The following is a 27,837-nucleotide window of genomic DNA, read 5'->3' on the forward strand; positions in this document are numbered from 1 at the left end:
TAACTAAATCATAAATTTACCGATAATAGGCGTAGTTGATAAAAATGGGCGCGTTTAAATTACCAGTCAGTACGCTGTCGTTCGGACACAAACTTCAGGTTAGGTATTTTAAAGTTTTAACAGAACTAAAATCTCTGAACTTGAAATTGAAGATTCTCAAAATGTCGATTTTTGCGGGCAATTTTAGCTTCAAAATCTCATCCACACTTCAGTTTCGAGTTTTCTCATTTCCCTGGTAAGCTCTCTCACTCCAAATTTTGGTTTTTTTTTAATTTTTCTATTCTCTGTTTGTTTCGTAGGAAAATGAAAGTGAGTGAAGGAAAATTGGTACTTTGATTCACCTGTTTCACGTTTGATCAATCCGAACCCTAAGTTGACCTAATCCAATTTGATCATTAAACGTCAGTGTAATCCGAAGTCGCCTGAACCCGAAATAATCCCAACCGTGATGACCCAACCCAAAAACTCGAATAACTTAAACTGACTCAAACTGAAATGATCCGAAAATATTAAAACTCGATTTGGCCCAATCTAGATTGACCCGACTTGCCTAGTTCTAAAGCTTTGACTTTTCAGGGTGAATGGCAACAAGGCAATCTTTTGTTTGAAAGAGAAGGAATATAGTTCATCAGTTCCAGTAAGGTATATACCAAAGAAATCTTTGGAAACTGAAGAGCCCGAAACTTCTTCACATTCAAAGGGTTTGAGTAAGAATGAATCTCGTAAAAGCACTGCTTGGAATGTATTTGGTAGAAAGTTTACAAACAATGAAGGCAGTGTTATTGATAAAAAGTCACAAACACAAAGCGGAATGTTCAAGAAAATTGCATTACATGATGATGTTCAACAAGGTATGAATGATAATGAACATGTTGTAGTATCTAATCCTAGTGGATTGCTATTGGGAATTGATGGTTTATGAGACTCTTGTTTGTGAACACTGATAAAATTGTTGATTTTGAACTCGCAGCATTACGGATGTAATGGTCTTTTTGGATTGTATTTATGTCCATGTATAGAAGTTTATACTGGTAATATAGTTTACAAGTTTTGTGCATGCGAATTGATGGTTTACGAGATTTGTGTATGCAAACATCGCTAGAATTGTGGGTTTCAAACTCACAGCATTGTGGATGGAATGGTTTCCCGAGTCGTATTTATGTCAGTTTATATAAGTTTACATTGGTAATAAAGTTTGCACTTCTTGATGGCTTACTTTGACTCGTGCGTGCGAACATCAATAAAATTATTGTTTCTGAATTCACAGCTTTGTGGATGTAATGATTTTTCTTTTTCTTCTCGAATTGTTTTTATGTCCATTTGTAGAAGCTCAGACGGTAATATATGTTAGTTTGGGCTAGTGATGGCCTTTAAGATGGAAACACGAACACATTACCAAGTTTAGTCTTCTTAGTATTTTTAGATTCATACGGCTTAAATTGTTATTACACATTGATTTGGGAAACTTAAATTGCTCCTATTTGTAGGTGATGAAATAATGGTGAAACCTGTAGAGGTGGTTGAGGAGGTGCCTCAAGGACAAAACATGAACAGAAAGAATTCGTTACAAGTTTGCAAGAGAATGTCAGATGCCGAGAAGTTGGCAATTGAATTACTTGCAGCAAGGTTAACACGCTATTTCTTGGATATGAAATTCACTGATTATTTCACTATGTAGCGCTAAAAGTATAATGGAGGCCCTTCTACTAAAGGTCATATTGCATTTTGCTCCCTCTATTAAAAAAAATGGGCAAATTAGTCCCTGTACGTTAGATCAAAGAGCAAACCGACCCTTTTATTAAAACTTTCATCTATTTTTACTGTTGAAAACTGGTCCTTGTACGTCAGCATAAGGTATACGTGGTGTGCCATGTATAATTGTCTGGTTATTCCATCAGTCAGGTCAGTTTTTAACAATAAAAATGGATGAAAATAATGACCAGTTGCTCTTTGATTTAATGTACAGGAATTAATTTGCTATTTTTTTTAGTAAAGGGGGTAAAATATAATCCAACTCCTAATATAAGGGCCTCCATGGTACTTTTACCCTATATAGTGTATTCATTTTCACTAGTTCTTCACTGAATGCAATCTTCATTTTCTGCAGAGCATTTACCGCAGTTGAACTGAGAAAGAAACTGCTTGGCAAGAGATTTGATCCGGATATTGTCGAGACATTGATTACTGATTTACAAAATAGGTGTGTGGATTATAAGGAAAGATATCGTATTGACTTTTTCGAGGGTGTCGTATTTGGTTCTATATGTAATTTATTCAGTTAACTTTTCCTACATTATATTCCTTTTGATTTTATCGCATGTTAAACAACTAATTCGACTATTTTGGCCTATTGTAGAGGGTTGATCAATGATAGTTTGTATGCGGAAGCATTTTCTCGATCTAGATGGTCTTCATCAACCTGGGGACCAAGGAGAATCAAGCAAGTAAGCACTCCTCTTTCGAATTAAAATTTTGGAGTAACTTCTTTTGTTTCGTAATTATGTTAAAACCATATTGACAAATAAGGCTTTGTTTGGTTGCTAGTACTAAGTTTCTCAGAAAGTTGGTTTTGATCCCTCTACTATACTAAAATTTGGGATTTAGTCCTGGTACTAAATTTATTTGGCATAATTTGGGCTAACTAATAATATTACAAAAGTAAGAGTACAAAATTATGCAAAATTAAAGTATGAGGGACAAGATCTTAAATTTTAATATAGTAGAGAGACCAAAACTATAATTTGACCATTTTAGTTCTATATGTACAATGAACTTGCTGTTTTTATAATTGATCATAATATTTAGCCTCTAGGTTTCATTTGGGTTAAAGTACCTAGGAGGTCCTTATATTATAGGGATTGGATCAAATTAGTCCTATTATTAAATGGATCAATTTAGTCCCTATACTATTAAAAAGAATCAAATAAGTCCAAATAGTAGCACAGTTAACATTTACTGTATAAAAAAATGTCTTGAAAATTATTTGTTTCAGTCGCAGTTCAATTCCAAACAAAAGATTTCATTTACAGAACCACAAAAACTTTAAAAAGATAGTTACTCTATTAAACAGTAAATGATGTCTTTTAAACAATAAAAATATTAACTCTATTCCAATTTGATCTTAGTTGATTCTTTATAGTATTACAGGGACTAAATTGATCCACTTAATAGTAGAGGGACTAATTTGATTAGGCCCCTAGAATACAAGGACCTCTCAGGTACATTCACTGTTTTATTTGTAATAAAAGAAACGGAAATAACTAAGGTAAAGAAGTAAAATGACTTGTTGATTTCTCGCATTTGATGTTTTCAAGCAAAAATTTTGAATTCTCATGAAAATGTTGAATCAGGCATTGTTCAAGAAGGGTATAAGTGAAGCTGATGCAGAAAATGCGTTAAAACTAGTTTTCGAGGGTCGGGATAGTGACTCAAATGATGATCAGGAATCCCGACTTGGCTTTTCAAAGCTTTCAATGGATCACCTATTAATTCAGGCCTCGAAGCAATGGCTTCGAGGTCGAGATGTTCCCAAAGAGACACGGAAGTCAAGGATTGTTCGGTGGCTTCAGTATCGCGGTTTCAACTGGGGTGTTATTGGTTCTGTTTTAAAGAAGTTGGAATCTCAGTATCCTTCCTAAAGGCACCAAAAGCTACTCAGTTATGGTTCAGCACCCAGGTTTTGACTTTAGATTTTGATACCCGTTGTTTGAATTTTGAAATGTATCTCAGGGAAAATATAGATAGGATCACTTCTTTGAAATGCCAACCCTGATAAACAGCTCATCTTAACTCCTAACATAAACCTTACCATAGTGCCCCATAGACTCTAATCCGGATGTGATTACCTATATTGCTCCGAGTACTCGTGTCTGACACCCATGTCTTGTAAAAAAAAAAAAAACCATGCTTGAATACTCGTATTTGATGCTCACGCCCATTTCCAATTAACATAGGCCATTTCTAACCTGTTGATACCATCTCGAGTCTTGACATTGATTAGATTGACCCCATTTTTTTTACAGCCGTGTCGTTAGCTTATAGATGAATTCTTGATTAAAAAGCTTGTAAGAATTTGAGCAATTAGTGGATGTGTTTCATCTGTCTGTTTGTTGTTTTTTGAAATCTTGAGACAAAAACATCAAAATATTGAGACAATGACAGTAGCCATTGCTAGTGGAGCTGCATTATCTTTAACATCTGTGGATCATAATTCTTTTGCAGGTTGGAGCATTATATCATTATGGGACACTTATTTTGTTTTTCTATGTATATTCGATGTATAATTATCTTGCCACTTATGTTCGACTTTATATCCGACATTTATGTTTGACGTTTTTATTCGGGTATGAGATATGATATAACCCGTATTCGATTCTTATATCCGAGTTTGAAGTTTGTTAGTAGCATGTGCTGTGCAGATTAGGACATACAGAGTGTTCCAAACTTAGGTTAGGCTTTTGCATTGCTGAAAGTAATGTCATTTTCAGACAGCACATGGACATGTGATGTAGGGAAGATGGGACCACGTGAGTTGAGCTAGGTTTGGAGACACAGAATCTCATTCTTGTAATAAAATTCTAATTGCTTAAATCCAACACTAACAATCGAATTCAAATTAAACCAAATAGGTTTTTGGTTTTACTGTTGGTTACATATGCTAATATTCTACATAAGGTGAAAGCTAAGTACTTAATTATTACAATCTACAAACATAGCTGCAACTCGAAAACCCCATCTTCAAAATTGGAGCGAATCATCGGAGAAAGTAAACGAGCAGTTCGATGATCCATCCGCAACCACTATTTTGGATGGTGGTGATTGTGTTAAGGCTCCCTTTGAAACGTCAGTTTCAAACCTTAATGCTTCAAGATGACGGATTTCTTTGAGCATTGCAACGACATCTTTCATTATGGGTCGATCTTCAGGTCGGGTGCTAACACAAAGGAACGATACAGCTAATGTCTGCAACATTTCATGCATGGCAGGATCAGTCCTTCCTTTGAGCTTTGGGTCTAGGATTTCACTCGGGTCTCCCTTGCTAGCCAAATGATCTCGAACCCATTGAACCAAGTGTGCACCACCTGGTAAAGTCGGGTCAAGTGGGTGCCTTCCGGTTAACACCTCTAATAGAACGACACCAAAACTATAGACATCACTTTTTTCTGTAATACGTCGCATTGTTGCATGTTCTGAAAGGTAACCATTGTATATAAAAAAAATTAAAGCTTAATCGAAAAGATAGAAAAAATTGAAAAAAAAATTTAAACAAATACCTGGAGCCATATATCCATATGAACCAGCTAAGTGTGGCCTCGGACTTGATTTTGAAACTTTATCATTATCGTCACCATTGTTATTCAAAACTCTAGCTAACCCAAAGTCAGCCAAGTAAGGCTCATAGCAAGGACCTAATAAGACATTCATGGCTTTAACGTCACCATGCAAGATTGAAGGCACACAATCATGGTGCAAATACGCGAGGGCATGTGCTATGCCTAGCACGATGTCGAAACGTGCCTCCCAATCAGCTCCTCCCTTACCGCCACTGTGAATGAGCGAACTCAAGCTTCCGTTCGGCAGATAATTGTAAAACAGTAGCTTCAAATTCGTGTTCGAACCCCAACCGAGAAGCCTTACAATGTTCCTATGCCTGATCGAGCCTAGAGTCTCGATTTCAGAAGTGAAGGCCCCATACTCTTCTGATGACCACATTTTCTTAACTGCCAACGTTTCGCCATTCGGAATCGTTACCCTGTATACAACCCCGGAGCTCCCAGTGCCGATCACGTTAGATGATGTCAAGTTGTGGACTATGTCATCGATCGAGAAGTCGAGTTTCTGATATAGAGTCACTTCCCAAGTATAATCTTCCATAAGGCCATTGTTGAAAAATCGAGCACGGATTAACGCGTAGATAGCAAGTAGTACTAGGATCACACTGGCACTTATGAGGATCGACATCACTAGCTTCACTGCTGGTCCAACATGCCTCGAATGTTCAAGATCAGAAGAAGATACAACACCATTGGAGATATATAGGCCTTTGTTTGATTCAAGGTCACTTAATGGGAGTTTCCGGAAAAAAGATGAATTCGGCAACTCACCTGAGAAGTCATTGAAGGAGACATTAAGTGAAACAAGGTTTTGAAGACTTGTAAGAACATCTAACTTGCCAGAGAACTTGTTATGGGACAAGTCAAGTATTGCTAGCTTTGTAAGACCAGAGAACTCGGAAGGGATTTTGCCCAAAAACCGATTCCAACTAAGGTTCAGAGAGATTTCGAGTGCCGGAATCTGGCCTAGCTCCTTTGGGAGTTCACCAAAGAAACCATTGTCACCCAGGTTTACCAACTGGAGCTTACTGCAAGATGATATCTCGGCCGGAATTTGACCCGCAAGTCGATTCTTTCCCAAGTTAAGCTTAGTCAATTCACTCAAGGACCCAATACTATGACTCAGTTGACCTGTAAGACTGTTGTCTGAAATGTCAACATACTGGAGGCTTGTAGGAAGAGTATCTGGCAAGGAACCTGCAAGTTCATTCGAATGGAGGTCAAGAAACTCGAGGTTTCGACATCCAGATATCGACAGAGGAATCCCTCCAACGAACCGATTCTCGCTTAAATCAACAAAGTTCAAGCCCTTCAGGTTTCCAATCTCTGATGGAATGGTCCCTGCAAGTCTATTACCGTTTAACCTCAACCTATACAAATTGGTACAGTTTCCGATTTCCGGTGGAATAAAACCAGATAAATCGTTGGCCAGCAGCAGTAACTTGGTGAGATTTTTCAACCCAAAAATGTCTTTTGGGATTGAACCTGATAGACTATTATAAGACAAATCAAGAGCTTGAAGATCTTTGCATTGAGAAAGACTATCAGGAACATTACCGGTCAACTTATTTTGCCAAGCAAAGAATATAGACAAACTCTTTAGCTTGCCAATATTGACCGGAATCTCGCCGGAGAATGCATTATTATCTATCTCGAGATTAATCAACTCCGAACAGTTCAAGATTTCCAAAGGAATTGTACCTGATAACTGGTTAACACTCAATTGAAGCTCTTGAAGCTTAAATAGTTTCCCAATGCTTCTTGGTATGCTACCTGTAAGTAGATTCTCAGATAAATCGACCACCGTCAGCTCCGAACAGGTACCGAGCTCATCCGGGATGGTACCAACTAAGCTGTTCTGCCATAATAGTAAACTCTGAAGCTTGTTAAGCTGACCAATGCCCCTTGGGATTGAACCAGATATAGAATTCTGATACAAGTAAAGATTTTGGAGCTCACTACAATTACTAATCTCTTCAGGGATTGAACCCGATAATAAAGATGTATAAATAGCTATAGTTTGGACCCTTTTCAACATCCCAATTGATGAAGGAAGGTTGCCTGTAATGCTGGTTTCAGCTAGGCCTAACATCAGTAAGCTGGTGCAGTTCCCAATCTCTAATGGCAATTCACCATTAAGATCTTTATTCCCACCAACTCTAAACACTTGAAGCATTTTCAATTCACCAATACTCTTTGGTATTTCACCATTGAGTTGATTATCATAAAGCGTTAAATAAACAAGACCACTAAGATTACCCATCATTGATGGGATTTTACCTTCAAGATAGTTACTATCCAAAGCCAAGGTCTTCAATTTCTTCAGCTTACAAATTTCCGTTGGGATTTCACCAGTGAGAAAATTCCCACTAAGATCAATAAAGTTGAGTTCATTATAATCACCAAACTCTTTAGGAATCACACCACTGAGATTGTTTGATGAAAGTATGAGGGTCTTCAAGGATTTCAAAGATTGGAAATTTGAAGGCAATGAGCCTTGTAACTCCATTGATTTCAAGCTTATCTCCACAATATCTGCATTGGAATTGCAATGAACACCAAACCAGTTGCATGGTGTAGTGTCTGATGAATCCCATGATTTTAATGCAGGTTTGGTGGCGTTTAAGCTGTTCTTCCATGTTAACAAAGCTTGGCCTTGTTCATCAATGGAGTAACAATGGTGGTGGAAGAAAAGGAAGGTAATTGAAATAAGAAAAAAGAGAGTGTTTAGAGTTGAAGGCATTGCTTTGAGAAGGAAACAAGTGATCTGTTTTGGGATTGTTGAGGGTGGAACACCATGTTTTTGTGTAAAAGAATTTTTTGTTTATAGAACCAAAAAGCTGAAGATTTTGAAATCCCCAAGTGCTCTTCTCTTTTTCCATCATTATTCTAATAGCTGTACTTCTTTAAATTAATATATTATCTTATCCATTTTTTTATTGAAATATTCGTAAATTGAGTTTTAGTTCGGTTGTTATTACCGTAATTAAGCTATTGGTAAACTACAGTCAAACTCATAAATTATAAGTTTATGTTTTGGTTACTCAACTTCAAAAAATTACAAAATAGTCACTAAACTATTCAAAAGTTTTCATTTAATTTATTGAATTATTCAAAAAAATTTATTTAAGTCACTAGGTAGTTAATTTTTTTCTAAAGTTTGGCTAGTAAGCTCTAAGCAAAAACTCGATAGCTAGTACAGTGGATCAGTACCTATCAACGAGTGGAAGAACATATCTTAAGTTTATCTGACGGTCAATGTTGAAGATTGAAAAAGAAAGTTGTTTAGATTTTAGTTCAAGTTTCGTATCGTTTAAATTTATTTCATAAAAAAATTTGAACTGTAAAAGAGAATAATAAGGAAAGCTTTTGATTGGTGTCGGCAATATGAACAGAAGAGGCCACGTAGTAGCGATTTTGATAACCCAATAACTTAAATGAAAACTTTTGAATAATTCAATAACTATTTTATAACTTTTTTTAAAAAATATTATTCAAATCAATTATCAATTATTTTTATTTTTCTCCACCCTCAAAAAGATAGTTTAGTTAACTAGAACTTAACCTAGTTAACCCATAGTTTAGTTAACTAGAACTTAACCTAGTTAACCTAAACTTGAACATAAAAAATCTACAAACCCGATTTATTTAACTCGAACCTATATTTGAGATGACTCATGCAAGTAATCAAAATAATCCAAACCCGAAAAATTCAAGTCTCAAACTTGAACGATGCAAACACTAAACTCCCATAAAATGACTCGAAAATTTTAAAAACCGAATTTTAAGAAATAGATAAAAATAAGGATGGAATGTCTTAAGCTTGAAATAAGGAGCAATAATGTGTTGTGTAATTAGCAAATATCCAAACATAAAAGTGGTCCATCAAATTTTTATGTGGTTACAATTCAGTTCCCAACCACGTGTTTTTGTTTCCAAGTAGAATGATTTATTATGAAGCTTTAAAGTACAGTTTTTTTTTCAGACAACTTTCTTTTTTTGTGTTTTTGAAAGTGTTTTATGTATAAAAAAAAAAGTAAATTACGTTGAAGGTGACTAAATTATAAGTTTATGTTTTGATAATTTAACTTCAAAAATTATAAAATAATCAGTGAGTTATTCGAATGTTTTCATTTAAGTTATTGGACCGTTATGTTTTTTTTTTTTAAGTTTAGTTGACGTGATTCAAGTAACGATTCGATGATTAATATGGTGAAACAGTAGCAATTGACGAGTAAAAGAATCGGTTTCTTTGGGAGAAGTCTTTGAAATATTGTCCTTGAGAACACTGATTCGATACCTCAAAAATGGAAGGTATAATTGCCCCGCAAGAAAGATTTTGTCTCCCTTATACGGAGAGTCGTGTACGTTTCACAAGTAGAAGTGTCTCAACCGACCACCCGCCAAGAGGCGATATGAGAATCTCACATTGGTGGGATTCAAACCCCTAACATTTACTATATAGGTCAATTGTTGTGGTATATAGTACCACTTTGACTAAAATACCTTCATTGTTAAAGAACCGAGTTGGTGTCCTCGAGGACGACATTTAGAAAACTTCTCCCGGAGGAACCAATTCCTCCTCAACAAACATATATTTCAAATCCAAACTGATTTAATGGTCAATGTTAAAGATTGAAGAAAAAAATTGTTCATATTTTAATTCGTAGATCAATGAAATTCAAAGTCCTTTCATAAAAAAAAATTGTAAAAGAGGATGGAAAGTTTACTCTTTCGATTGGTGTCGAACGTGAGAATAAATAAATAAGGTCATACATTGACTATTTTAATAGCTCGATAACTTTAATAAAACCTTCAAACAATATAATGAACATTTTATAACTTTTTAAATTTAAATGATCAAAACATAAATTTATAATAATTTAATAATAATTTTTTAAAAAATATATATATTTAAAGAGCTGTATTTTGGTTTATTTATAATAATGCATTAGAATAATGAAGAGCACAAGAAAATAAGGAATTATATTAGGAATATTTTAGAAATTCATTTTAAACTGCATATTGGGACAAGCTGTCGGGCAATCTTTGCTGTAAAAATCCAAATAAATGATGTAGTTTTAGTTTGCTGTTAATTGAAAGGTACAACTCTGCCACCAATTGGTTCTCGATTAAATTAAGACTCGAATTAAATTCTTTTAGAACACTTAGATAAGTTTAGAGTTGTAAATGAGACACTAATATTCACAAGTTATTCGAGTTCGATTAAAAAAATCAAATTCAATTCGGTAGTTATCGTTTGCTCGAACCATCGATTGAGTCGAATTCGAACTTAATAATACTTGACTTGAACAATTTGCAAGCCTTATCGAGTTTTTTTTATATTTTATATTATTAAATTACGTTATTATCCTTAATATATATTATTAACCCCAAACTTCATTATTGAATCAAGTTCGAGCTCAAGTAACTTAACTATATCTTGAATCGAGATCAAGGTTGATAGTATTCTAACTTAGTTTGACTCGATTATACCCCTAGATAAGCCATAATGAATTTATATTTAATATTTTGAATATAAATGCAAGTATTTAGGTATATTTTTTACTAAAATTAAGTGTTATGCATAAAACCACTTTAAAAAAATTTATTTTTTTAATAAACTATTTTCAATAAATTCATATATGCATTAAAATGTAAATTAATTTAACATTTTTAAAATATTTTTCTTTTATATTAAAATTAAAGACTTTCATGAGTAAAAATATTAAGTTAAGGACTTAAATAAAATATAATAATTTAAAGAATTTTTAAATTTATTAACATTTTTTAAATATATTTTTAAATTTATCTTTAACCCAATATTTAATTGATAATACCAGACGTTACATGTGTACAAGTTTAATCGAACAACTCTCAAGAATCTTCAATAATATCGAACTGGTGTACGTGATGTTTAAAAATATTGAATGATAGGGACCATTCCAAGGTAGAATTTAAAGAAGCAGTACTAATTTTGCTATGTTGTCTGTATTGCTGAATCATTTTACCTTTTAACATTACCATAAATTCCTACTCATTTACTACTACCAAACAACAAATAATATATCCGTAAGTTATGTCCGAGATCATTAAATTATTAGTAAGTTTACGTTTTAGTTATTTAACGTTAAAAATATTACAAAATGGCTATTAAACTATTCAAAAAATTTTATCTAAGTTACTTTTTTATAATTAAAAGAAGTCTAGATAACGAGCTTCAAGCTACAATTTGACGACCGGTGCGATAAGTCAATACCCATCGACAAGTAGAAGAACATACGTTAGATCCAAGTTGATTTGACGATCAATGTTGAAGATCGAATAAAAAGGCTATTTAGATTTTAATTTGCAGATTGATAACGTTCAAAGCTATTTTATAAGAAAAAAAAAACTTAACTGTCAAAGAGAAGGGAATGAAAGTTTTCAGTTGTTGTCGCTGGTGCGAACTAAATTAAATAAAAACTTTCAAATAGTTCAGCGAACTATTTTATAATTTTTTACAGTTGAGTGATTGAAACGTAAATTTATTAATAATTTAATAACATCGAATATAATTTATCTTAATATATATCTTTTTTATAACCATAAATATTCTCATCCCTTTTACGTTTGAATTAAAATGATAATAACTTTAAGATTCAAACTTAACCCGAATATTCGAAGAAAATCCCACATTCACCTTTTTCAACTAATTATTAATATGTGGTAACAATTTGGATAATGGACCCCATGATGTTCATAAAAATGGAAATGGTTAATATTAATTTTTCATCTTCAGCTACCCCACTAGCAAGTTTTCTCAATATAAAATAATCAATAGGTCAATAGTCAATATTGGAACTTGTTCTTTCACAACTTTTGGCCAGCAGAGTTGATAGTTACATGACATCCTAATCCACAGTAAATTTAAATAAAATGGACTGAGGGAGGAAGGAGAATTATTTTTCCCAAAATGTAAAAAAAAAAATTTAAAATTTTTAAATATAATTTAATTATACATATAATTATTTTTAAAAGATATAATTTAAAAGATTTAAAATTCAAACACGACAAGAGTAAAGTATAATAGTAAGGATTGTTACATTCTTAGAGAAAGATAGGGGTAGTAAAAAGTAAAAACTCATTTTCGATAAATTCCGACTTGATTTTATAATATTATATTTTTTTAATTTTAAGATCGGGTTCAAGATAAATTGGAGTGACGGATGTGTTTTTAATAGTAATTGGATTGAGTCGGATCTAAATATTGAGAAAACCTAATTTCCATTATTTGTGCCACTCACCTTTGTATTCTTCTTCCATTTTTTTTATATCTCTTTCATCTTTTTTAATTAACTTAAAATATAAAGACAAAAGTTAATGAAAAAAATAGAAATTATATTTCATACACAACAATATTATATTAAATAAAAAATTGAAAATTTTCAAAATATGTATTAAAAATGTGAAAATTTTGCATACTGATTCGGGTTGGAGTTAGGTACATTATTTATTTTTGGGATGGATTACAATTTTTTTTAAGTCAAAATCAGGTCACTTTCGAGGCATAGGTCAAGGTGGGCAAAAATCCGACCCATTTCACTTTGTTACCATTCTTAAAAAAAACTCAAATCCAAACCTTAAATATAACATTATTAGAGATACAGCCACGAACTTTAAACAACGAATACGAAAAATACCCTTAAATTAATATTTATTGCTTTATTAAAAAAAACTCGATTATAAATGACACCAGAATTATCTTAACTCGAATATTAACTTTATAATATTAATTTCAATTTTGAATCCATTGGTATGAACATGCATTGATCCATACCCCTATTGTGATTCATCTACATCTTCTTTAGTCACCAATATTTAAATTAAATTATTTTAAATTTAAACCCCAAAAACAATTAAGATGTTAATGAAAGTGGATCTAAATCACATTTGAGGCACTTTGACTTCATACCTCCACATGATGAACTTTATCTCTCATACAAATTAAATTGGAATCAAGGTTAGTAGGCAACAAATGGGTCATATTAATTAGTTTATTTAAGATTGATGATTTATATATATATAGAAGGACAGATCTATTTATACTGTGTAAAAAAAATTAATTTTTATATATTTTTATAATTATTTATGTTATTAACTGTTGAATATATTAATATAATTGTACTTGTCATATACATATAAACTTTCAAATGGATCTGATATATTTATCGTATTGATTTAGGTTTTAAATTTGGGTTGCATGTACTTCGTATTATTGTTGGTTTTAGATTTGGGTTGCATGAGACTTGCACATGACAGAGAGAAGGTATGTACTATTGTACTTTAATTACAATATGTATGCCATGTGATGAATAATTCAATTAAAAAAAATAAAGCAAGATTCAAACAATTTAGAAAAGAAAAAAAATAGGGGAATTTTATTTTCCTATTGTATAACATAATTAATTGTAATTTAAAAAAAAAAAAAGAAATATTAGTTGTTGTTATAATGTGTAAAAAATTCATAATTTGATGTATTAAGATTTTTCATTTTATTTAATAATTTTTAATTTTTAAAATGTTACTGAATTAGTAAATCTTTAAAAAAAAATCAGTCGATGAGCTCCAAGAGATTGTTTGGCAAATATTGGAACAATACCTATCATGAGTAGAAGAATATACCTTAGATCCAAGTCAATTTGTCAATCAATGTCAAAGATTAGAGAAGAAAATTCTTCAGATTTTGGTTCATAGATTCATGACGTTTAAAGCCGTTTCATGAAACAGACTAAATTGTAAAAAAAGGAAGGAAAAAAAGCTTTCAATTAGATGTAATTTACCGTAATTTTTTTAATATATTTTTTTAAGATTAATCTCATCATAGATTACTGTTCTTTTTGATACAAAGTCTCGAATTATCCATAGCCCCTCCTCAACAGTTAAATAAGAGAATAATGCGCTCCAACATACTCAAACTCACGTTCTCTTATACTTGTAACAATGTCGATACCAATTGAGCTAAAATTCAATCTGGTTTTTAATATATATTTATGTTATATAATAATAATTAACTTATGAATGATGATGGGCAAGAAATGGGCCCTAGAAGAAATAATGAGTGAGACAAAGGGTAATAATCAAACTCACCTTTTAGCCAATTTGTACTTAGCACACGTGCAATTGGATAAATCTAACACCATTACCATACAATTTATTATTATTTTTTAATTCTAAAAACCCTAACCAAACCCTATAATGATAAACCCAAATTACCCTTTAATTTTTTGGATAAATTTTAAAAATAGTCATTTTTATTTATTTCAGATTACATTTTAATCACTTATGTTTGAAATGTTACGTTTTAGTCACTTACGTTATCGTTTTGTTATGAAATGATCACTTTACCATTAAACTTCGTTATCTCCTTAACGACAATCCTACGTGACAGTCCAAATGGGTTTTAAATGCCAACTTAGATGTCCAGTTATTGGGATGAAAATAGGTTTTTAATTAAATAAATCTAATTTGGACTGTCACGCAGGATATCCACCTAGAATCGCCATTAACAGTAGAGTGACATTTATAACAAAACAATAACATAAGTGATTAAAATATAATTTGAAGTAAACAAAAATAATTATTTTTATAATTTTCGCTTTAACTTTTGAATAATGGAAAATTCCAAAAGGGAGTATGTCTAATCAATCAAAGATAAATTCCATTATCTTTTCATATTGGGGCTCTTTATTTTCTCAAAAAATGGACCCTCAAAGGGTCTTCTTTTTTTGTGAGTTTACATTCATTGTAACTTAATTCTTGCCTAATGTTGTATAGTTTATGGGTCTAGTTTTCCTTGTAATCATGAATCTACAAATTATTCAACCTCCACTTACTAGAAAATCAAATTATGAAGCTTCAAATCCCAATATTTTTTCTTTTTAATTTATTGGGTTAAATATTAAATTTATATATAAATTTTTATTTAATTACAATTTAATATATAAATTTTAATTTGATGTAATTATATATTTTTGAAGAATTGAATATGCACATTTATTTTCATATTAGAATAATATAATTGTTTGTGCATGCAATTAAAGGTGATCATAGGCCGAGCTGAGCCTCAATATATTTTTAGGCCCGTTTCCTAGGTCCAGCCCCAAAAAATGGACCTAAAATTTTGCCCAAGTCGAATTCGGATACAAATGCTAAGACTTAAGTCCAACCTGGCCCTATTAAATTTTTTATATAAAAACAAATTTAAAAAATATAATACATCAAATACACTAAAAACATTAAAATAAATATTTCTCAAAAAATTAAAAATAAATTAAAAAATTTATTTATACTTAAATAACACTAAAATATGTGCAATTTAGTAAGTAAATACCTCTAAAATAGTAACAAAATTATTAATAAAATAAGAATTATACAACATCCAAACAATAACAACAAAATACTAGTAATATAATAGCGAAACAACAACAAAAAAAAGCAGGATTCTTTTTGCAAATTCGGGTCGATTTGGGTTGGGCCTAGACCAAAAAAAGCTTATTTGAGGCCTGGGCTGTCTAGAAAATGGGTCTCGTTTTTTGCCCAAGCTCATTTTTCGGACATATATTTTTACCAAAATCTTCTCACTTTTCGGATGAACCTTCAAGCCAAACCGGATGACTCAATCCAGGATCAAGTCTAAATATAATATATCAATATAAAATAATATTAATTCGATAGTATTATTAATGATTTATAAAAATTAAATCAAATCAAAATTTCAATACCAGCAATTAAATCAATTGAATTAACACTTTTTAACGTGGTATTCGTGTTACTTTCTTATCTAATTTCGATACTTAAAAATAACCAGTTAAACAGATAAATCGAGTTGCGAAGAGGTTGCATTGCAATAATAAAAACAAAGGGTTAGGTTTGGTGATAGCATAAGCTCCATATTTAAAGGTCAAATCATGGTCCCCTAATCAAAATTTTGTTTTCCTAATCTTTCCCTAATTTCAGGCTGTGGGTTCCCAACATATCTTCTCTTTCATAATTATGGGTTTAAAGTGACATCAAGCTCTTAATAATTTGGTCAAATTTTGTGTACTAAAGAGATTAAATTAATTGATTATAGCCTCAACCTAATGGTGTATAGGTGTTTGTGACTCACAATTTCAAAAAGTTTTTCAACTCAAAACATAAAATATTGAAAACTAATATTTGGGATAATTTAATATTTAGTCCTTGAGCTTTGTAATTTTTTTCAATTTGATTTCTAAACTTTTTCTTTGGTCCGGAGTTTGGCAATTTTTTATAATCTAACCCTTGAATTTAGATTTCGTTAAAGCGGGATGATGGGATATTATGAAATTATGTCATGTTATTCTTGAAAACTTTTATATAAAATCTAAAAAAAAATACAAAAATAAGGAAATTTAAATTTTTATAAAATTTTAAACTCTAAAATTCAGGTATCAAATTGAAAAAAAACTGTCAAATTTTAAGAATGTGAACAAATCAAAATAAGAAAATTACTGAATTTAAGGACTAAATAATACTTTTCCTTAATTTTCATAATTTTTTATAATTAAAATAAATTAAATATTATATTATTTTTATTATTAATTAGAAATTTTGGCTTGAATTCAAGATTCTCCGATCTAAAGCATGTTTAGATTTGCCGGCTTGACTTCGAGAATGTGCTATTTAAAGCATGATTAGATTTTTTTTATATAATATTGAATCGAATTTAAAATCTTTTATATAAAATTAAAAAGTTTAATAATTCGAACCTGAAAAGATTTAAATCAAAATAATCAGAATAAGTGATTTAAAATGATTTTAAATAACATAAACTTGAGATGATTAATTCAAAGATCTCGATCGGAAAACTCGAACGATTTGAATTCAAAATGACTTTAATTGAAATGATTAAAATTCAAAATAACTCGAACTGGAGATGATCCAAATTCAAAATTACTTAAACCTCAAAATGATCCAAATGATCCGAACCTAACAAAATTTAAGAGTAAAGTACACTTAAGGTTACTAAAGTGTTAGTATGCTTACGTTTTGGTCACTAAACATCAAATGGTCATTGAAATATTCGGAAGCTTTCATTTAAGTCACTGGGCTATTAAAATCGTTGTTGTATGGCCTTCTTTGTTCGAACTGCTTGCACCAACCGAAAGCTCTCCTTCCCTTCTCTTCTACTATTCTTTTTTTTTCATGAAACAGTTTTAAATGTCATAAATCTATGAACCAAAATACAGAGAGTTTTCTCCTTTAAGCTCCAACATTGACTGTCAAATTGACTTGGATCTAAGGCATGCTTTTCTATCATCGATGGGTATTAATTCATCGTACTAATTGTCAAATCATCGCTTAAAACTCGCCAATTAAACTTTAAAAAGAAAACTTAACAGCTTAATTATTTAAAAAAAAAACTTAACTTCAATGAAAATTGATTAAACCGAAGGAATAATAACCCAATTTTTAGAAAAGATTCCATCGTTATTTTGCTTTGAGACATAACATGTTTGCATGTGAATCAACTTTGTTGAAAATTCCAAATTTGAGAGATTATGTGTTTAAACTATAATATCATTAACACTAAACCAATAGGTGGTTGGGTTGTCGGGTGTAATAGCAAGGCACATTGTACTTTTAAAGGGAGAGCATGAGTTTAAATCTTAGAGACAATATTATTGAGAAGAACAGTCACGAATCCTAAATACAAATTGTAAAACGAACATGCATGATATTAAAAAAAAATCAACAAGTCAAACCAACATGCAAAGATTGATGAAATTAATCGTGTTATTTTGCTTCTTGCTTTGAACATCACCCACAATAATCTTTTTTTATTGCTTGTAGACTCTTTTTTTTTCTTAATTTCTTCAACACAAAGAAATTTGAGAAGAGTATTGATTGAGTCTTAATTTAATTGGTATGGGTATTATTGCCAATACAAGAGGATGTGAGTTTAAATGCATTGAAGCGCATTATACTCCTATTTATAGGTTAAGGAGGGGCTATGGGTTGTTTTAGACGCTGTGTCAAAAAATACAGATATGATCAGAATTTATAATAAGATTATTCAAAAAAAATGTGAGAAGGATTGGGAGTAAAAATGTGCAGTTTAATACCATTTTCCAATTTTAAAATATCCAAAAAAAAATTGGGAATTTTCCAAAAGTGTAACCTTTTGTGGAGAAAAGACATCAAATTTAAATGTGTATTTATTTTACCATAACAAATTTATTTATTTTTTTCACTTTTTGTGTTTATTTTGTGGCAAATAATTTGGTGAATAAATAATTATTTAAAGTTAATGAAACTTTTAAAAAAATTATCTTTCTCTTTTGAAAAGCGTAAAATAAATTTTTTCAACCGAAATCTTTCTTATAAGTAAAAATTAATTTGAATCGAGCAAAAGATTACTATTTTAGTAATTCTTAAATTTAATTTTTAAGATATCAAAACTATTGATCCCAAATATTTTAATGTTAATAATATTATTTAATTATATATAATAAATTGTTCATATAATTAATATTGTTTACAATTTAAATTAAATTACTTACTATTGTGATTTTATTTTAATAATAAATTAAAATTTAAATAGTTTTATTAATAAATATTTAGAGTGCGATTTATAAATATTTAGTCAAAAATATTTTATAATATAAATATGAATCTTGTTTAAATCATATTTACCTTCATTTGTTCCTTCTAATTTTAATGTTTTACTATTCCTTCTCGTATATGTAACTTCAAAGTTAAATTTTAATCTGATATAGATTTATCGGATAATTATCACATACATTATAGTGAAGAGTAGAAATTTTGCATTGGTTATTATTCAGAATGTTCAAACGATCAATTTGGTTATTACCCAATTCAAACTATTATTAATCGAATTAACCGAAATTCTAAAACTCTAAACTGTTAACCTGATCAGATAAATTTCGATTAATTCAATTAATTAACCGAAATAATCAAACTTTATAACTAAATTTCTTTTTCAAACAAGTTTGAAACATGAAAATAACATAATAACACTAAATTTTACATTAAAAATATATTAGCATTACATTAAAGCAATATTCATGAATATTGTTCTTCATCATAGTTTTTTCTTGGGCCCATCATACCAATAGTTAAAGGTCCATTTAGCTTATCTATAATGGGCAAATATTTTGAGTTATAGATATATAATATATAATATTAACTTTGATTAATTAACTCAACTAAGTTTAGTTTAGTTAGTATCAGCATTGTTGCCGCTGTAAAAGAACATAAGTGCATTGAAATGCATTTATCTTTCTATTTAAAAGTTGGAAAGAATTGTAAGTAGTTATCAATGCTGACCAAAACTTAGAAAATTCAACTCGATCAACTCAAACTCGAACTCAACCTGATTTGATCATAAAAGAAAAATCAACCACCTAAACTTGAATTAATCCAAACCAAAAGCAGCTCGAAACCAAAACTTGAACCCAAATTAATTTGAACCATAATGACTCAACCAGAAAAAATAAGTAAAATGATCCAAACTAGAAAAATAGCTCGAACTTGAAATTAACCGAAACCCAGAACTGACATGAACTAAAATGATCCGAAAATTTTAAAAATTAAATTGACTCAATCCAAATTGACACAACCAAAACAAACTTGACTCGCCCAATTGACAAACTACACATATGGCTAGAGATATGTGTCCAACATGATTATGTTGATTTCTTTTTAAGTATTTCATGTACAGCTATATAAAGCATATAACATGGGCAATGGCAGCTTCAATTTGCATCCAAGATCCAACATAAAACACTACACAATAAATCAACAAGAGCGCCTATGTAATTCGGGCAAATCTCATTAATGAAGCCAATAGGCTCAACTTTCACCCTTCAACAGTTTTAGGTCATAATCTCTGTATGAAAATGAACTAAAAACCTATGTGCTCGGACTCTTCATTTTCTTGAAATACCTGTGTCCAACATTCATGTCGAACACACAGATATGAGAATGTTACCTTCAAGGATCCGCTAAATACATGAAAAAAACCTTAGAATATCTAACCATACCTGTATTGGATATATCTGTATCCGACCAAGTCTGAACAACATAGCTACCCACTAAACGAAAGAACCAGAACCGTGGGTACTTAGGCTGAGGTTAGGATATTGTATGAAAATATGAGTGACAAACTGGTAACAAACCAAAACGAAGCGAATTCATCTATTAATGGATCCAAATTTTGATGCAGATAAAAGGTACACTTTTTGCGGTTTTTCTTCAGAAAATACAAGAAAATGACAGCATGGAAGCAACAAAACATGTAACTAAGACCATCTAACGACTCAAAACAAGTATACAAGTCAAAAACAAAGGTGGAAGGTGGCCAGGTCACCTGCCAAAACAGCTAGTTATTGAAGAGGTAAGAGCCGATGTAAGAAATTTCAGCCCGGCAGATCCACCAGGGAAGTAAGAAATAGCGTAGTAAGAAAGGGCAAGAACCTACAAGTTTCGTGGAAACATCAAGAATTGATTTCAAAACTGGATGCTCATGCAGGCACTAAGCCAATAACTATATATCAGACAATGATTCGATAAATCTAACATGTTTAAGGTAAAATAATAATAATCAAACAAAAATGACAGGGTGCATTATACCTGTAACACAGAAAAGAGAACGGAAAGAATGTAGCTGTGAAGCACCATGGAAACATATATGGTACCCACCATACTTCCAATAAATCCCAGTGTAAAAGGAAGCCTCTGCAGCAATGGTGTGAAACATATATATTAGATATACACAATCGAAGAAGAAGAAGAAGAAGAATCGAAGTATAGCGTAATACCTCTTTTGATGACATGTGAGCTAACTGATTCTTTGGGCCTCTTAGAGCAAAGAATGACCCGATGATAAAGCCACATCCAAGAGTAAAGCATATTGCAAATTTTTGGGGCATGATCACCATGACCGGCAGAAACATGGTAAAAGAGATGAAAACAAAAAAGATCCCGCTTGCCAGAAATAAACCAAAATAGAGAAGTGCTTTTCCTGAAGGGACACTACTCGTGGCGGATTGGAAGTTTCCGGGAATATCTCTCACACCTTTTGAAACGCTGGAGAACCAAGAACCAAACAAAAAATACATTAACAGATAAAAGAATAAATGATCTTATGACATAGAGAAATCAAGATTAACATGGTCATTGCACTCGTAAGTCCTGAATCGAAACATTAAATACCATGGTTCATTAAATTAGAGCATCACATAATTGGAGGTTCTCTCGAGAGCTAAAACTCATATCAAGCAAGCTGGCTTAGGCTTAGTTCTCCATTGTTGTTGTAATTGAAAAGTGCTTTTAGAAAAGTGTTCTTCAAAAGTGCTGTAAAAAAGTATGGTTTGTTAATTTCAAGTGTTCTTCATCGCTGCCAAAAATTACAGTGAGAAGTTAAAATGACTATTTTAGACATGATGTTGGAAAGTAAATAATAGGTTAATTTAAATGATGTTTAAAAATTTTACATAATAGTACATAAATATAAAAAAGTTAAATACTTTTTAAATAATTAGTAAAAATTACTTGTTGCATAAAAACTATATTTTGCTAAAGTATTTGCTTAATTATTTATGGATACATCAAAATTCATTAAAGATGATAATATAGCAATAGTTGTTAATATAACATTAATTTCACCTAATGACTACTCTCCCACCAATTGTTAAATATTTAATATTAAAAATTCAAAAATAAAATTCTAAAAGGAAATAAGTGAGCAGAAAACCTACATGTTGTTAGAAGCATGACCATTAAAATGGGATGTTTTGGTAATTTTATTACCTAAACGTGATACGCAGAAGCTAGAAGCAGCTGTATACCACCCAGATGTTTTTTTTCTCAAACACACTGTGTTTTCCATTGCTTCTGCTGTGTAAAAGTGCTTTTACCATTGCAAAAGCAATGAAGAACGGCCCCCTTAAACTATATAACATGAAGGAATCCTATCCAAAATATGAAGCGGATATGTTCTTCATTGTCGACTATGCAGTTTGATAAAGACAAATTAAGACCATTCTTTGGAATGGCACATTATGACATGGCTTTAAACGGCATGATCCGGATAAGGAAGATACCACCCTTCTAATTCATCATTAAACCAAGTTAAAAATCCTCTTCCACTGTGAGTCACATCGTTTCCAACCCATAAACCACCCGTCTAAACCATTATTTGTTTACTCTAGAACCAACTAATGCCATAAATCCTATGTTTTTTTATCCTATAACACTCAACAGAATAGAGAAAAGCCTTGAACCAAGGGTTCCATATATATATATATACATAACATACAGATTCATTTCTACTTATCTATCATGCAAAGAGATGATTGTTACAAAATCATATCACCCTGACTTTACCCATATCCTAAATCCTAAAATTGATGATAAATTAACAAATAACCATAATTCAAAAATCAATTTTAGTAGCATCCAACAATAGCAAAGCAAGTTCTATTACTAAATCAACATGCTTTAAAATCCCAAAATCCTAAAGCCCTAATTCCCATAAAATCAAATACCCAATACCCATCATCCAAATGGAAATCACCTAGTAAAACACACAAACGCAATGCTAAACTTGCAATTACATAAAAAAATCAAATCCCAAACTCAAATCAACCCTAAAAAACACGTTAAAAATCGAAGCTTTAATCGAAATTCCCCAGATCAAAAAAGAAGAGAGTGATGAGGGCTTACACGTTGAAGGTACCAGAGACAGTATCATTGGCAGACCTCATAGCAGACTCAAGATCGAACCCAAACGCAGAGCCATCTTCTGATTCTCTTGCAGCTGCATAAGAGTTCCAATCAGCTAAAAGCGATGATCCTTCTTTTCCCTGCCCATCACCTACACTACTGCTCCCTGAGAACCAAGCTTGCATCTTTTTTCTGGGGTTTGTTCGAAAGCAACAGGTCTAAAGCTTCAAAATTTTCGGTGGGTTTTATTTATTTTTTATGGATTATTTAAAGCTTAAGTGCAAGGGAGTGGTGAGGTTTGCTGTGTGAGAATAACTGTTCCCCTATGGAACTTAGAAATGAAGAAAAGGTGGAACTTTTATGTTTTTTCCGTTGTTGCTTTGACAAGGTCAGAACGGTGCCGTTTTCTGTGAAAGGCTGTTGGATATTGAATAATTCCGGAATAGTGAATGTTTATTAATTATTATATTAAAATTGAGTCCAATCTCGATACGATTATCGCATGATAACAAGATAGTGGATGAAATGGTAAATAAAGACAATTGGAAAAAATGTTTTCAAGCAACCACCGAATGAAATCCTTCAAGTATTACAAGATGAAATCCTTCAAGTAAAATAGATTTCATTTGTTTATGGATATATTCATTTGTAATATTCATAGTGTGATATATTTTAATCCTTAGTGAATGATGGATTATGCACATGTGACCCATACACTGTGATATCCTGAGTTCAAATAAGTAAAGAACCGAAAGCTGGTGTGTTGGGTATACAACTTTTGCAGTATGTAGCATCATTCATAATAGCGAAATTCATAAGCCAACTAATGGGTTGAAAAGTAAACGTTGTCACATATCGTTTGTCTTTGTGATAAATGACTTGATTATTATTTGATAGTAATTGTCTTTTCATGAAAGAAAATACAATGGCTATCATGAGATAAAATAGGATCATGTTATGATAAAGATATCTTATGAAGGTAACACATTTATGAGAAGGTCATTGGACGAGCACTGATTAAGTAGATTTCGTAATGACAAAAAATTAGGGAAAGCTCGGTTACTATACTATAACGGAACGACTTCATGACTAAATAAATTTATAATTAATATGCAAAAAGTTGAAACTTAATTATAAATTATTTGAGCCCTAATTATATATGTTAAATCGGTTCATCTACTAGCTCGTGAAACTAGAAATGAAATACATGTAACACCAAATGAACGTAAATGATAAAGTTAGAGAACTGGGTCACATGAATCCGTTTTCTCATTGAGTATAGAAATGACTTGAGAATTAATTTAAGGTTTTTGAATTATTTCTTAATCAATTATAAATAAATATTTGAAGTTACGAAAATAAAATTAAACTAATTAGTCATAATAAATCCATTGAATATAGAAATTAAAGATATTTCTTTATAGATTCTTCTAAGATAAAATTGTTTAACAAAATTAAAATTGGATTGAGAAAATTATTTAATTAAGATATTAATTTAGTTAATTTAATTAATTAAATTAACCAAATCCACCTCATATGATAAGTGAGGGGCAGCAAGCTTAGTAATATTTAGTGGGTGTGTCGCGCATCATTCTCTTAATTTAATCATAGTTAAACTTTTTAAACTCTCCCTATATAAAGAGAGTCTTAAGTCATTATTCTCTGAAGAGAATATTTTAGAAAATTTCTAGATATATTTTCTGATTATGACTTAACTCAAAAGTTTAGAGAAATTACAAAATTACTCCATTGGTAATTTTTGTGAAAAATTTTCTTATTCGAAGCGAGTTCACACTCGGCAAACATGAGCTTGAGGATAACGGAGAAGGCTACTAAGTTGAAGTGCTCATCCTAGACGGATAAAAAATGTATAATTTTAATTAAGTGTTTAATATCACAATCTTGATATTATTTTGGAAAAATTGTTCAAACTCTAGTTTTTCCCTAAATTTATTTTCTATTGTATTTTCCAAACTCGTTTTTTCCAACACACCTCTAACAATAATGTCCATACCAATTGGGTTAATAAAATATCATGTTAGCAATTTACTCGTAATTTAATAAAAAATTGTATCACATAGATAAGATGGTCAATAAAATAAGAAAATTAAACCAAAATTAAATTTTGATGTGTATAAATGCATCAAACTAATATTGATATATAACATTACAAATTAAATAAAATTTTATGTATAATTTTGATATTTACCGAATCAAACTATAATATATTTCTATTTTTTAATGAATTTGTATGCCAGAAATTAATCTGAAAATTCCTATATCCATATTTATCCAAATTTAATTTATAATGTATTTTAATAAATTTTTATGTATTATTTTTTTGGATAATCTCATTATAAGTTCAGATCATATCTGTTTTTTTGACATAATGTCTAAAATTACCTATAGTCCGTTTTCAACTCATAAATGGGAGAATAATACGTTTTAGCGTACTCAAATTCACGTCCTTCTACATTAACAATAATATATATTTTAATCGAGTTAAAACTTGATCGACATATATTATTATATGTTTGGATTTTTTTTCCTTGACTTCTCTTTTGGGTTTATCTAATTGTCTTCTCTTTCCCTGAGAAGAATAAAAATATCTCAGACCCAAAACACTATTAATATTAAATAATATTTTTTAATGTTATAATAATAAAATATAATATTATAGTATAGTGTAATGAGCATCTTCTATATTACTTTCAAACTTTGGGGTTGGCATTTGTTGTATTTTAATAATTAATTATTTATATAAGTTAATTGAATTATGTTTAAATTTGATAATTTTGTTTTGATAAGGTATAATAATAAATTTAGTTTTTAATATTTAGATTTTTTTAATTTAATTTTTATTTATTTTCTAGTTAAATTAAATTATTAATTTTTATAAAAAAGTTTAAATAATTTTTTTAATGAAAATTTTAATTAAAATATTATTTTTATATATATTACGTCAATAAATACTTTAAAAATTATAAAAATTTAAAAATTTAAATTTAAATATTTATGAAAATTAAAAAAAGGACAAAAAAAGATTTCATAAGCTATTTTTTTGAAAACGCGTAGTCTTTTATTTATTTTTATTTTCCAAATAAAAATTAATAACATAAAATTTGATATTAACAGATTTTGTATTTAAATTAAAATTTATAATTTAATTAAAAGAATAATTAATAAATTAAATCTCAAAAAACTGTTTTCCAAACATTGCCAGCAAATCACTTGTCCACTGTCACCATGCCGTTTGCCAGCTCATCTTCCCGTTGCCGTTATCTGTTCCTCTTCCACGTCTTCGCCTCATCACTACGTACATTTCTCTGTCAAATGTGAATTTATTAATAAATTTTTAATAGTTTTTTTGGCTTAGTACATTTTTTGGTATGTAACACTTTTATTGTTGACTCGATTGCTAATTTAGATATTGAAATGTTACATTCGTTGTCGAAACAACTTTAAAGAAATTCGGTTCGATTCCTTTATAATTTTAAGCTAACATGATCAATTAATGTTTATAATAAAGTCTCAATTGATTTTTCAGGCTTTAATCGAGCTTTCGTTAGCTCTTTAAATTATTTCGGGTCAAGTAGTGATTAATTTGTAAATCTTTTAAAAATTCAAGGGTAACGACGCAACTTCTAGAATCTCTACATCGTGATGTGATTGTTTGATTTGTGCTCGTCGCAACCTCGATTATGTTTTTGCCTGTTTTCCATCCTGCAATTTATCAATTAGGACTTCATTAATTTATTTTATACCTCTTTTATTTTTATTTTTATTTTTTTGTGAAAAAAACATGAACAGAAAGGCTACTTAAAAGGCTTTAAGATAAACTAAAAGGTTTATCTTGTTAGATAGATGTAGCCACCCCATTAGGGGGACTTCAAATATCTGGAGAGAGGTCTGCCAAGAGAGGCTGATCTTCGCTAGATTGTCAGCAACTAGATTATACTCTCTAGGAACATACATGATTTCCTACTGTCCTTCAGAATGCAGAAGTCTTTTGACTCTTCTAAGCAAGGTAATGTCGGAGTCCACATTTTCTTCCATATTTAAGGCTCTGACCACTTCCATATTGTTCGTCTGGATCCTGACTCTCTTATACCTCTTATTTAAAAGAATGAGGATGCCATCAAGAATACCACAAAGTTCTGATTCCAAAGGTGAACATCTGCCCAGATAATATGTGAACCCCAAAATCCAATTTCCATCCTAATCACGAACCACTCCACTCGCTGAGGCATTCTCGGAGGTTCTGGTTACTGCTCCATCCGTAAATAGGAACACCCATTCTTCTGAGCAATGATGGTGAATCTTTAAATGCCTAGATCCATTCTTGGTTCCAAGCAGAAAAGATTCAAAATGTTGAGCCCAACTGAGAGACGACTTGAGGACATCCTATATGTACATGTATTTATATAATAATCTTTGACCTTCAATATGGCATGCTTAGATGTAACATTAATTATTCTTTCACTCTTTATACATATACTTTTAACAAAATTATTTTCTTGAGTAGTAGTTACTAAATTATTTATATCTTGGCCTACATAATTCGAAATTAAGATCTGCTTTTTGCTTTTGAAACTAGGCTCAATGAACTTTTTACCATAAATATTTCAGAATTTCTACTTAAGCCAATTAATATAGTTTTTCTTCAAATATTCCCCCGCTATATATTGTTAGGTTGCTTGACCCTTATTCATTAAAAATTAAATATCTTTCAATACAAGTCTCGTATTATGTT

At 30.7% G+C, this 27,837-nt stretch overlaps 3 protein-coding genes across 4 annotated transcripts; 1 reads left to right on the forward strand and 2 right to left on the reverse strand.

Moving 5' to 3' along the window:
* Nucleotides 1-89: 89 nt before the first annotated feature.
* On the forward strand, nucleotides 90-4,378 carry LOC107931152 (uncharacterized). 2 transcript variants are annotated; one of them, XM_016862937.2, is made up of 7 exons: nucleotides 90-235; nucleotides 577-851; nucleotides 1,488-1,626; nucleotides 2,108-2,200; nucleotides 2,357-2,444; nucleotides 3,351-3,676; nucleotides 4,222-4,378. In XM_016862937.2, exons 1-6 carry the CDS (start codon nucleotides 162-164, stop codon nucleotides 3,636-3,638), a joined length of 957 nt encoding a protein of 318 aa, XP_016718426.1. In that variant the 5' UTR covers nucleotides 90-161; the 3' UTR covers nucleotides 3,639-3,676; nucleotides 4,222-4,378. The 2 variants fall into 2 exon arrangements, with proteins under 2 accessions (XP_016718426.1, XP_016718425.1); XM_016862936.2 differs by having other exon boundaries at nucleotides 3,351-4,378.
* Nucleotides 4,379-4,585: 207 nt separating this feature from the next.
* LOC107931151 (LRR receptor-like serine/threonine-protein kinase RGI3) lies at nucleotides 4,586-8,224 on the reverse strand. Its single transcript, XM_016862935.2, has 2 exons — nucleotides 5,274-8,224; nucleotides 4,586-5,189 (listed from the first exon to the last, which is right to left on the reverse strand). The coding sequence occupies exons 1-2, from the start codon at nucleotides 8,074-8,076 to the stop codon at nucleotides 4,738-4,740; spliced, it is 3,255 nt and encodes a 1,084-aa protein (XP_016718424.2). The 5' UTR covers nucleotides 8,077-8,224; the 3' UTR covers nucleotides 4,586-4,737.
* A 12,304-nt stretch (nucleotides 8,225-20,528) lies between these two features.
* Nucleotides 20,529-23,528, reverse strand: LOC107931074 (protein transport protein SFT2). The gene is made up of 4 exons (XM_016862861.2): nucleotides 23,085-23,528; nucleotides 21,179-21,446; nucleotides 20,991-21,095; nucleotides 20,529-20,834 (listed from the first exon to the last, which is right to left on the reverse strand). Exons 1-4 carry the CDS (start codon nucleotides 23,267-23,269, stop codon nucleotides 20,724-20,726), a joined length of 669 nt encoding a protein of 222 aa, XP_016718350.1. The 5' UTR covers nucleotides 23,270-23,528; the 3' UTR covers nucleotides 20,529-20,723.
* Nucleotides 23,529-27,837: the final 4,309 nt, after the last annotated feature.

The sequence above is a fragment of the Gossypium hirsutum genome, chromosome A04 (genome assembly GCF_007990345.1).
Source record: "Gossypium hirsutum isolate 1008001.06 chromosome A04, Gossypium_hirsutum_v2.1, whole genome shotgun sequence".
Classification (NCBI taxonomy): Eukaryota; Viridiplantae; Streptophyta; class Magnoliopsida; order Malvales; family Malvaceae; genus Gossypium; species Gossypium hirsutum.